The sequence below is a fragment of the Schistocerca americana genome, chromosome 6 (genome assembly GCF_021461395.2).
Source record: "Schistocerca americana isolate TAMUIC-IGC-003095 chromosome 6, iqSchAmer2.1, whole genome shotgun sequence".
Lineage (NCBI taxonomy): Eukaryota > Metazoa > Arthropoda > Insecta > Orthoptera > Acrididae > Schistocerca > Schistocerca americana.
The window spans coordinates 290,859,212-290,872,807 of NC_060124.1; the positions used below are offsets into that span (position 1 = coordinate 290,859,212).

The window sequence follows — 13,596 nt, forward strand, 5'->3', positions numbered from 1 at the left end:
ATGAAAGGCTGCAAAAAGGAGACTATTTTGCCATATATGGTTAACATGGGAAATTTCCTATCTACCATGGTGTACAAGAACCTACAGCAGTTTTCAATAGAATAATGCAATTTTTAAGGGCCATTTTTATGCTGAAAATTAAGTTCTTCATAAATTATTGCCCTGTCTTGTCCTCGGCTGGTTGTTAATAATCCACTACTTCAGGATTCTGCAGCTATTGCAACTGCATTAGCATGTTTGTTAGATGAAGCTTTGTAAACTCTGCTGTGTTTTGCTAATAGAAACAATACACCACAGCACCAAGAAAAACATGGGTGTTACTCAGAATTTGCCACTGATGCTTCTCTAAAAGAAAAAAGGTTAACAAGAAAGGCATAAATCAATCACTCTTTTTGTTCCAATTTCAGTAGTCACATATCCTGGTAAATAAAGTTTCACATTTTAACAAAATGGTAAAAAACCCTCCTCCTGTGAAGCTAACAAATAAGGCTATAAGATGCAGAAAAAACTACTTTTTTACTCTGTAGTTTCTTCAACATTGTTTGAGAAAGCTTGCTGAACAGCCAGCATGCACACATCCGGTCACACCGTGTAGTGAACTGGTTGTCAACTGCACCAAAGTGGGCAAAGAATGTTGCATTCATAATGGACAAAGTGTACAAAACAGCAGGCAACAGAAAACCAAGGTGGTCGACGCTTCGGAGCAAAAGGTTGGCTTTGCCTAGCAAAGAGGACAAGAATACGTCTGTGTGCATGAGTCAATTTATTTTGCATGAACTCTGTTCCAACACACACTGGAAAACTATATAAAACATATAGAGGGTGAAACTCATGGGCATCATATTTTCAAGTCAAGCTGCAGTGCTGGCATAGGGTAGTCAGGTGGTACAATGTAGCCATATAGGTATTTTGTATGTGTGTGGGGGCTTTATTCCTCAGATTATTTACATTTTCAAATTAATAATTTTTGAATTCAGGCTTTGACACGTTCAAAATTTTTCAATCTTGGTCACATTTTATTGTTGCTGATTCTGATTGTGAATTTCGGCAAACTGTCATCATCAGATCTGTCAAGAGACAAAAAGTAAAACTATAAAAACAGTGCCAACCACCTCATGTACTTGAAAAAACCACATGAGCCACACTGTATAGCATGTCCCTTACCAGTCCCATCATTATGTCACTATGCCGGACACGCCATCTATGATCTATGGGCATAATAATCAGCAGAATCTTGATCAGGCCCCCCTCTATTCTGGCAGGAAAGCTCTATTTTATGGTTTGCTCAGTTGCAGTGAGAGTTCATGTTAACATAGGTGACAGCAGACCAGATTAAATACAGCTATGTTCTCACAGCATTAAATGTAGATATGCCTACAGAGATGCAAGATATTCTAGCTGTCCAGCTGAGGACCGATCAGTATGCGACGATCAAGAATGCTTTAACTACCCGCCTGTTGCAATCCAAGGCATATTTCAGAATATCTAGGTATCATGCCTACCATCTGATGCACAGAAAATATTAACAGTATGCACCTTTGCCCAGACTGCAGATCGCAGTTCAAAAGTTTATCTTACCACACAAGCATTGCATCTGTAGGCCCACAGAAGGACAGCAACCCTATGGCAGCCCTCACATCTTAACAAGCACAAATTGCCAAGTTTATGGCCCAAGTAACCAATTTGATAACATCGTGTTCCTGTCACTACCCACAACAGGGCTGGCTGGCGAGGAGGTCCAATCAATTGCCATCGGCAGCAAAGATCTTCTGGTACCACCAAAAGTTCAGCGCGGAAGCATGAAAAATGCAACCCTCGTGTGAGATGAGAAACCTGGCGTGAAGTGAGTGATGATGGCGACTGGCTCTCTCAATGGCAATCGACGCCTCTGTCAGAGAGATACACGAAGCAGTAGTTTTTAGTAGACACAGGAGCTGAAGTGTTAGTGTGTCTAGCTACTTGACTGGCACACCACAGCTGAGATGATTGCTGTCTTTTCACTGCCAATGGATCATTGATTCAAACTTATGGTCGTGTGATACTATTTCTCAATCTAGGTCTACGACACAAATTCGAGTGGCAGACATGAGGCATCATCCTCAGAGCCAATTTCCTGTTGTATAAATGGTGTTTTACTAGACCTCTGGCATCACTGTCTCCTTGATACTACTACTTATTTAACCGGCCAAGGAAAACTATGATGTATCATTGGTAGTACAGTATGTACCATCACAGGAGAATTTCCATACTTAGTTCCCAGAACTTTCCTAAGCACACCCGTGCTAACGCCTATACAACATATCATCTTCCATTATATACTCACTAACCCAGGACCTTCTATCCATGCAGAGCCTTGTCGATAAACACCTCAGAAGTTGAGGGTAGTGAAGCAAGAATTTTCACCAATGTTAGCACAAGGGATCTGTCAACACTCATGCAGTAGCTGGGCTGTGCCATTACATGTCGTGCCGAAGAAGAAAATGGATGGCACCTGTGCGGTGACTACCAAAAATTCAGTTTGAGAACAATTCCTGACAGATATCCGTTGTGGCACAAAGAAGATTTTGCACACAATGTACATTGTACATGCATTTTTCTACCACTGACTTAGTACGTGTGCATCATCAGATACCTGTCGCACCCGAAGATACAGCCAAATTGCTGTTATTACTCCATTCAGTCTCTGACTATATGAGAATGCTGTTCAAAATATGTAATGCTGCACAGATGTTTCCACATCTTATGGATGAAATAATGTGCAACCTTTAATTATGTTACATATATATCGAGAACATTTTGGTGAAATCTTCTTCAGAATCAGATCACATGGAGCATTTGCATCAAACCTTCAACCACCTCAGTTTGCAGGGACTGATTATTAACACTTCATACTGTGTATTCAAAGTGATAGAATTGCAATTCCTCAGATTCACCATCAACGCCCAAGGAATTCAAGCGCAGAAAGAGAAAGTTAAAGCCATAGTCAAATACCCGCGGCTGGTCATGATCTGGGAATTGAGAGAATTTCTAGGCGTAATAAACTTCTATCACCATTTTGAACAAAACTATACACTGTTGACAACACCATTGAATGGCTAGCTGAGAGATGCTTCGAAACTGAATAATGAAATCTTATGGACTAGTGAAGCAGAAGCAGCTTGCACCAAATGAAAACTGGCAACATTGAAGCTATGCTGTTAGTGCATCCTATTTCTTACGTCCCCCTTCACTTTGATGGCAGACATGTCGGCATCAACAACAGGCACCATACTATAACAGCAAATAGAGCAGTGTTGCCAGCCTCTCATGTTTTTCAGGCACAAGTTTTTACCAACGGGGCAAGGCTGGTCGACATGCGATCGCAAGCTGAATGCTGTGTACACTGCCATAAAAAAGTTGCATCATATACTCAAAGGGCAGCAATTTACTTTGGTCACTGACCACAAGCTATTGATGTTTGTCTTTCTTCAGATGCCAGACAAGGCATCACCACGACATCAACACCACCTAGATAATAACGGCTAATTTACTATGCATGTTATTCACGTTTAGGGTGATATGAACATTCCAGAAGACGCGCTCTCTCTTTCATGTCAAAACACTTACAACTGCTATCAACTAAGAGGCTGTCACTAAGTCACAATGGCTCAACCCCTTAGTTACATGCATTACTGGAGCAACCAACAAGCCTGCACCTCCAATGTGACCCACTACCACTGGCGAACATATGGATGTATTATGACATTTCAACAGCAAAGACACGACTGCCTGTCCCTCTGCAGTTTTGACACTAAACCATTGCATCATTGGCGCATCCAGGGATCTGCAGTAAGTTGAATCTTGGGAAGAACACTTTCATGTGGCCAGCGTCAGATCACAAGCTGAGAGCCAGTGCATGACTTAACGGAGGAATGAAATTACTCAACATGTCAAAGCATTACATGGCACATTTCTACCACCTAATCAATGATCTGAGCACATCCATTTAGACATCATCAAGCTATTACCATCATCTGATGGTTTCAGTTACCGACTTATGGACATCAACTGGTTTTAGCATTGGCCAGAGGTTTTCCCTATGAGTAATATAATCTCTGAAACTCTGGCAACTCCATTCTTTTGAGGACAGATTGCCCAGTTTGATTTGCCTCTTCATTTTTACCGTGGATCAAGGCTGACAGTTTGAGCCATATTTGTTTACATCACTTGCCACACTGATAGGCATGAAGTATATCTGCACTACAGCTTACCATTCTACAGCCAATGGATTTGTGGGACAACTGCACCGGCAATTGAAAGTAGCATTAAGACATTACAATTTGCAGTGCTGGAAGGCAGCATTAAGACGTTACAATTTGCAGTGCTGGAAGGCAGCATTAAGACGTTACAATTTGCAGTGCTGGAAGGGAGCATTACCCATTGTGCTTCTAGGCCTTCATGCATCCATCAAGGAAAATCTCCATGCTAGAGTAGCTGATCTTGTCTATGGCCAATCAATTCAACCACCAGAAAAATTCCTCGAGCACAGATCTCCAAGCTGCAAGCACAAATCTGACAACTCTGTCCTGTCTCATTGTGAGGTCAACTCACTTGTTGTCTTTTTGTTTTCAAGGATCTAGCATTGTGTGACCAAGTCTTCGTCCCACTATGATGCGATACACGAGCCACTCCAACCCCTGTATGATGAACTTGCACAGTCCTCAGCACGGATGGAAAGATGTCTAAGATCGATATTATGGGTACCGTAATATAAATGATTGATACAATGTATATCATCAAATAGTCATACTTGTACCAGCTGCAGGTGCGAACTGGTAACTACACAGTCACAACTCTTATGTTACATCACGTTTGTTAAAATCTCATTAGAGCTGTATAGATGCACATGTATTAGTCCATAAGGTTTGTCATTTTAATGTTTGCTTAACACATTAACAAAAATGGTAATTATGCTTTTAATCCAATTTACCTTTTATTCATGTTTGGACTTATCTCTCATCTATAACAAGAGTGCGCTGCCGTCGTGGCTTGAGAGTCACCTGATCGCGGTTGAAAAATTTACCTTCCTACCAGTAACTGCCACCACCACAATGCACCTACACCTCACATGAGGAAGAGCTGTTTGAGGGTATACATCTCATAAATATATTAAAGTATTTGGTATGTATTACTCATGTATATTACTGTATTTGTACCCTATTAATTGTAAATACTTAATATTTTGTGATCTATCGAAATAAAGCGCATCCTATGGACATTTTTCTGTTCTCATGAAAAATATTCTTGTAATATGTGCAAAGAATTGTATAGCCCATGTATTTATGTTTTTACTTTTTATCTCATGAGAGATCCGATGATTGCAGTTAAATGAAACACATAGTCAGAATCATAAATAATAATATGTGAGCAAGACGGAAAAATTGTGTTTCGCAAGTCCCTCACAAAACCAAGAGACAAGTGATATTTACATACCTTTCTTTTCTGCGAGGTATTGTTCGTACTGGGTAAAACTTTGAAGAATGTATCAAGGCGACCTTGAGTTGTCCCTGACCGGCCCTTTGCCAGTTTTTTTGCACCATTACGCACACGATCTTCATTGAATTGTTTGTCACCACACAAATATTTCACCAAACCTTCCTCATCTGGATCAGTCCATTTCAGCTGAAAAGTAGTAATTAATAAAAAAAAGCAAGTGGCACAAATTGTTACATTACAAAATTAACACAAGGAAAAAGTTTTAAATGAAGTATACTGCTGAACACCGACTTTCTTAGTAAGATATTTTGAAATGCATTGTATTCCTCATTTATTACTAACAATGTATAAGTGTTGACATAAAAGAAACTTCTGAGGCTGTCAATTTGCAGTTTAATGTTCAATTAGTGCTGAAGTAGGATCTATTTGGGCCTACACACACGTACATTCATTTCTTTGCATACATTTTTGCATGTTGTTTTCTGTGAAGTCGTGCAGATGCTCTGCCGTTTTTGTCTCCCAGTGGGGTGCAACAACATGGCTGTAGTAAACTGTTGACCCATTAACACTGATTAGACAGAGTTTTATGAAACTAGGCACAGCACAAAGGTTGAAAAACAGTTGTACACTAATTGGTTACAAACTCTTTCTTGTTTTGGAGAGTGGGGAGTGGTATGATGACTTTTTATATAGTTTACTTGACTGTTTCTAAGAGTTTTGTATTTTGCACTACACAACTCATCTGACTACTATTTGGTGAGGCTTCTCAGTGTCCAAGAAATCACAGGTCCATGGTATTCTATAACAGCTCCTCCCACTATTGCAGCCAGTCAGTTACCCTGGAAACTGACTATCTGTCATATAGCTGTTACCAGCTTCAGCAAGGTGCATGCCAAGATTTCTGCCACTACTGTTCTTCCACGCAGATTTCTAATACCTCTAAGAAAACCCTTACTTATTTGAATAAATTTGTGCTACAGCGTTTCTTTCTTAATATTCCAAGCACTGGTTTTTCCCAAAAGAAAATCATACCATATTATATTATTACTGACTGGCCAGTGCACTTCCATACCACCTGATTTGGAATTTCTGCACACTAACAAATATATCAATAACTTCAGTTTATCTTTTACATACTGCTGCATACGTTCCATGACCTGTCAATATATCTTTCTCCTGGTAGATTGCTTGTATTTTAACTAAACACTTGCTGCACAACTGAGAAAATCTGTAAACTCTTCTTTCCATTGTTGTGTCCAAAGAACATTGCCATTATTACAGGAGCTTTGATATTCCCTATTTGACACAAGCTGCTCTCTCGTTTCATACACCTTGCTTCTTTAACTAGTACTCCGAGTGGCTCTGGAGTTCAGCAGTAAACTGTCACGCTATTTATTCATAGGTCTTGGGTTCAATACGTGGTCACCGCTAGGATTATTATCTGTCATATTACTTCTTTCTCCTCTAGTACTAATAGTGAAAAATGTCAGGTAGCACATTGGTTTGGAGTCCATGTAGGCCCTCGTGTAACTGGCTGAAAATGGCAGTTTGAACATAATGAAGGAAAGCAACAACATATCACTTCCAGTGGGACCATGCATTTTAAGTCACTGTGAAGTTCAAACCAACCTTCGAGTTGACCTCAGCTTTAGCTTACTGCGCCCTCCAACTAAACTTCTAGGTTTCTTGGCAAGATTCGTAGAAAATAAATATGAGGGATAGATGTACCGGGCTGCAGAAGACTGAACTGTGACTCAGACCATTTTGTGATGAAATAAGACTTCAGGGAGAAACTGTCAATAACAAATGGCAACAGAATAAAAAAGAAGATTAACTAATACTGACAAACTGAAAATCTCTGATGAAGTAAAAAAATACCAAGTAACACAAAGCAGAAAGACAAGCAGTGAAGATATTGCAGGAGTAGATGAAAGATGGAGAAGGATTGGAAAAGCCTTTAAAGATGCTGAAGAAGAAATAATAGGTATAAGAAGGAACAGAATAACCCAGGAATGAACTGACAAGAATTGCAGGTCAGCAATAGCGGTAAAGATCCAGGCAAGAAAAAAAGTGCCGCAGAGAGAAACTAGAAATAATTTGGAACAATATAGGGAATTAAGGAGAAGAGCTAACAAAGGGACAGAGTAAAATAAGAAATTTCTATCATGCTGTAGGCAAAATAAAGAGCAGATCCCAGCCAAAAATAATGGAATGCTCCAGCAAAGATGGGAAAATGATAAGAGAGGAAGAACAGATAGTAGGAGGACAAACAGGTTATTTCACAGATACACTAAATACAAACCAAGAAGAAGAAGAAGAAGAGACAGCTGCACAAGAGGAAAGAGTGGAGCTGGAAGTAGACAATGATGCCAACAAGGCAAGAAAGCCAAAACTACAAGGGGTCACCCAGGCTGTGCACAAGACGAAACACAACCAAACGCCTAGGGAAGACAGCATACTTCCTGAATTAATAACAGCTGGTGAAGAGGCTGTAATAAAGGAACCACACACATTAATATCAAATATATGGGAAACAAACTATGCCAGACAAATGGAAAACTGGAATAATAATTGCCATTTATAAGAAAGGGGATAGAACAGCATGTGAAAAACCTAACACTGAAAACTATAGAGGTGTAACATTCTTAACCACAGCTTATAAGATCTTCAGAAGTATACTAAACAAAAGGATAGATGGTGGTGGTGGTTTTTGGGGGAAGGAGACCAGACAGCGAGGTCATCGGTCTCATCGGATTAGGGAAGGACGGGGAAGGAAGTCGGCCGTGCCCTTTGAAAGGAACCATCCCGGCATTTGCCTGGAGCGATTTAGGGAAATCACGGAAAACCTAAATCAGGATGGCCGGACGCGGGATTGAACCGTCGTCCTCCCGAATGCGAGTCCAGTGTCTAACCACTGTGCCACCTCGCTCGGTACTAAACAAAAGGATAGAGAAGTGCGCAGAAGACATGCTAGGGGAATATCAGTGTGGCTTTTGACCAGACAGAGGAACAACTGATCAAATATTTATGATAAGACAAATGATGAAAAAGTTCTATGAATATGATACAGATCTGCATTTCCTATTCAATAACTTCAAACTAGCCTCTGACAGCACAAACCAGCAAGTACTATACAGAGTACTGAAAGAAGTTTGTGTACGAGGGGGGACCCAAAAGAAACCGGATTGTTGTCATAAAAAATTTATTGATGAACCTTTTTACAAAATTATTTCAGTCACCTTCAAAATACTCTCCATTACATGTGATGCACTTGTCAAGTCTCTTTTCCCACTGTTGGAAGCATGTTTGGAACTCTTCAAGTTTGATATTGTCCAGTGCCCTTTGCGAAGCTGTTTTTACCGCCTCCACATCGTCATAACGCTCCCCTTTTAGCATTTTTTTCATTCGTGGATATAGGAAAAAGTCACACGGGGCTAGGTCCGGCGAATACGGAGCGTGGGGAACGACAGACCACCTCTGGGATACCAAATAGTAGGTCACTCGTAAGGCTGTGTGTGCTGGAGCGTTGTCGTGATGCAGAAACCAATCACCTGATCGCCAAAGTTCCAGGCGTTTCCTCCTCACATCCTCTCGCAGACGCCTTAAAACATCCAAGTAAAAGTGCTGGTTAACGGTCTGGCCAGGGGGGTACAAACTCCCGATGCACAATTCCACAAACATCAAAAAAGACAATGATCATCGTCTTCACATTTGACCTCACTTGCCTTGTTTTTTTTGGTCTGGGTCATATCCATAACACCAACTCTCATCCCCTGTAATGACTTTGTTCAAGAATTTAGTTTGGATCATGTGCAATCTCTGTTTTCAAGTCTTGACACACATTCATGCGGATGGTTTTTTGCTCCTGTGTGAGAAGGCGTGGAACAAATTTAACAGCAACACGTCTCATGTGCGAATCCTCACTCAAAATCCGCTGACAGGAGCTCCAACTGATTCCTGTCTCTGCTGAAATTTGGTCGATCGTTTGGCGACGATCCTCGTTGATCTTTTGGCGGACCTTTTCAATGTTCTCCCCATTCCGCGATGTTGAAGGGCGTCCAGAACGAGCTTGGTCTTCAACACACATCACACCACGTTTAAAACGCCCCAACCACTCGAAAACCTGTGTGCGGCTCATAGTGTCCTCCTGGAATGCTTCCTGAAGCATTTGGTGTGTCTCCGTTGCAGTTTTTTTTATGCAGGAAACAAAATTTCACACACACTCTTTGTTCTTTTAAAGTTGTCATAACGACTTCGCAGAGGTAACCTGCCAACAGTCAGAGAAACACAATGCCCACACTTGCACGTTCAGCTCTGCACTGACGCCCGTCTGCACAGCTGTTTCATGAAGGTCTCTACTAACACTATCTATCGTAAGAACCCTGCACTACGTCTACAAGTGGCCGCGCCCTCGGAGTCCGGTTTCTTTTGGGTCCCCCCTCGTATGTGCTAAAGTAATAAGATTAATCAGAGCGACAATGACAGAGACAAGAGCAAAAGAACAAGTGAAAGCTTTGGCTTTGATAAAGGTGTGAAGCAAAGTGATAGTATCTCCACTGCACTATTCAATATAGCCCTGCATAGTTTGTTAAACAAAATCAACAAAAGAGGCACCATATTTATGAAAACTATGTGCATATACTGATGACAATGTTATAGAAGGAAGAAATATCAATACACTTCCAGAAACATACTGGCCAATGGAAACAGAAGCATTAAGAACTGGCCTCATAGTAAATGAAGAAAATATATTGTAACATCACAATCTGAGGCAAAAAGAACCCATAAAGAACCTAAACATCAAAGGAGAATACTTTAAAGGAGTGTCTTCTTTTAACTACTTGGGAGCTGTAATAACAAATGGTAACAGCATTTGAAAGGCAACAAGAGAAAGAAAACAAGCAGGAAACAGAGCCTATTTTGCAAATATGCAACTTTTCACAAATAGCCTTGTTACAAGAAAAACAAAAATACTCTGATCATGTGATAAACATTCAGGGTGTCCTCCCCCTCCAATCTCATTTGAAATGCCTGTTCCTCGCAATGCGTCTGAACTGCAGTCAGTACTCGGCAAGATGACTTACTACATTCGGTTCATACCGAATGCTGCTCAGATCGTGGCTCCATTGCATCACTTGCATCAGAAAAATGTGCCTTTCATGTCAACCAAAGAGTGTCTCAATGCATTTCAGAAACTCAAAAATGCCTTGATCAGTGACAGATGTTTAGCGCATTTTTACCCTGCCAAGCCAGTAGTTCTGCAAGTCGATGCTTCTTCCTACAGAATCAGCCCTGTGCTTTCGTGCAGAACTGGTGCACAAGACAGATCTATTGTTTTTGTGCCAAAGTTGTTAACTCAAACTCAGTGCCGTTATTCTCGAACAGAAAAAGAGGCTCTGGCTATTGTGTATGGTGTGACTCAATTCCATCAAGTATGGCTGCAAGTTCTTTTTGCTGACAGATCACAAGCCTTTGCAGTTCCTGTTTCAACGTTCAAAGCCGGTTCCTACACACATTCTTAAAAAAAATTGCAACATTGGGCTTTGTTCCTTTCGCAGTATCAGTTCGAAATTGTGTACAGACCTGTGACAAAGCATATGCCCTATCTTGCCTTACAAATGGCCCAGACTGATTTTGATATATCTGCCGCATCCTGCTGCCAAATCAATGTGCAGAACTCTGAATTGCTGGAATCTCTTCCCTTTCACAACAGAAAAATTGCACAAGCCACGGAAGCAAACACAGATCTCTTGGGGAATTGTTTGCACTATACAGTTAGTGTGATGGTACTGCACTTGGCAGGGCATGGATACCCATATTGAACAGATGACATCACAGTGTTACGCATGTGTGAAAAACCAATTTGCTCTGCCACAGGCGTTCTCAGCTTGGCCTAAGACTCAATCCGCATGGCAATGAGTGCACATAAACTTTGCAGGACCACTTTGGAACATTCACTGGCTCATAGTGGTAGACTCTTTTAGCAAGGTTTCCCTTTGCAGTGCCTATGGCTTCTACCACATCGCTTAGTGCCATTCAAGCATTGTCCTCCATATTTTGCATAGCTCACTTCACGTATTTTTGAACAGTTTTGTGAATGAAATGGCATTCGACATCAAACAAGTGCTCCGTTTCACCCCCAGTTCAACAGCAAAGCAGAACATTTCATAAGCACTTTTAAACAACAGATGGCCAAGCTTGGCACCACCCAGACACAGGACCAAGTGCTGCAACTCTTTCTTGCATCCTATCACTCCCACCCACGAGACAGACCATCACCAGCGGAACTTCTGTATGGATGCGGCCATCAGATGCTGCTACACTTGCTACACCCACTACAGCTGCCAGTGGCATCAATGGTTGTGTTATTTGACCTGATAATAACTGGCAATCAACTCAGCTGAACTAATGTACCTTCCTTGATAGAATTTCGTTAACAAATCATCAATAGATACAGGTCTGTCTCTATATGTTTGCTTAAAGTATAACACTAGCTACCATTTTCTGATTTCCTTATATACTGCTGTTCTTAAACTTTTGGGAACTGAGTAAGATTTGCAAAAAAAGGCTTCATAGTCGACATTCGCTCCAGGTTTTTCAGAAAATACGCTCCTTTATTTCATTAAGATCATATGAAAATCTCTTGTTCTTCACTTAATAGGTCAGATACCTGAGAGTTCTTCTTTATTTGTTCCCAGTACCCTTGCAGATTTTCTGTTTCTTTATCATCATCCACTAACAGAGCTGTGGCAACTAGTAATAAATCCCTATTAGTTAATAATTTACCTATTTTAAATGGTGTAATGTGATTAGAGCCTTCCTTGGTCCAGTATAACATGATCGTAAACTACGTTTTACTTTTATATTTTAATAATCGGTCTAGGCCAAACAGTACCTGTAGGTTCACATGGGGTACTATTAACACAGTCCACACAAATTCAACAGCTCGTATCTCTAATGACAGCCGAGTTTCCTCTTTAAGTTGTTTTCCTTTACTACCTGCTATTTCTACAATATATGGTCCTGTTACTGGTAATCCGGGACACTTATTCCTATTTCTAAGAGTGAGCAGGTATTCGTGTGAAATTTTGTTTCCTAGATCTATATAAATATCTACGTTTATATGTGATACCCTTGCCTCAATCACTGGTTTTAATTGCTCTTCCTCTTCTATATTACCTTCTTGTGATAACCATTCTCTTGTAGGTATTGAATGAGTGAATTCAATTAATTATTCATTGTACAGGCCTACAATAGCTTTGATAAATCCTAGACATTGGCCCATGTCCCAAGATGTGATACTAGTATTGGATAATTATTTGTACCTGTACTTTGGTTGACATCCTGTTTTACCAGTGTCGATGGTGTTTGGGTCACTGATTATAAAAACGTGTGAATTATTCCTTTCACTATTACAGTAGAACTTACTCAAAACAGAAGTGCCTGGGACTAAAATAATATTCCAAATTCGACAGGTTTCCGGATTACACAAAACTCACTGGGCTACGTAAAATTTGTCAAGTATCAGGCACAAAAGTACAGTAAAAATTTATAATTATGCATATACTGTATTTATGTACCTTGATTCCAGCATAGTAGATGTTCATTTACCGTATATTGGACAACAGAACACTTGACTATTACACTAATTGATAAATAACATGGCATTTCTATATTTTTACTCAAACTTTAAATTCGTTTATTATTGTATGTACATACATATTATTACCATGTTTATTTGCTTTCCATTTCACTTTTTTCACCACATGTCAAGGAGGGGAAACTTGTTTTAATTCCATGTTCAAAATTGTTTTTTCTAGTCAATTTTTTGCACCATTGTTTCTGCATGCAATGGCTTCTTCAGACGTGTTAATTTTTCTAGGGATATATTTTGCTCCTGCTTCTCCTCTTCTTCTTTTTCTTCTTCTTCGTTTCTTCTTCATCATCCTCTGTGTTGCAGATTTCTTTTAGATTTGTTGCTGAAGTGAAAGTGGGGTGAGTTGAAAGAAAGTCATCACTTTAAATGTAATCATCAGCACTACACGAAATGTTTCAAATTTTCATTAATTCAGCAATTGCTGTTGCATTTTCTTGAGTTTCGATGGCCAAACAAGCATCTTG

General features: G+C 40.2%; 1 protein-coding gene across 1 annotated transcript in view; it reads right to left on the reverse strand.

The window, feature by feature from the left end:
• LOC124619834 (flap endonuclease 1) overlaps positions 1 to 13,596 on the reverse strand; it is an 89,024-nt gene that overhangs the window by 19,286 nt on the left and 56,142 nt on the right. The window contains exon 7 of the mRNA XM_047146442.1: positions 5,473 to 5,661. Coding sequence (XP_047002398.1) covers positions 5,473 to 5,661 — 189 coding nt within the window. The remainder of the gene's footprint in view (positions 1 to 5,472; positions 5,662 to 13,596) is intronic.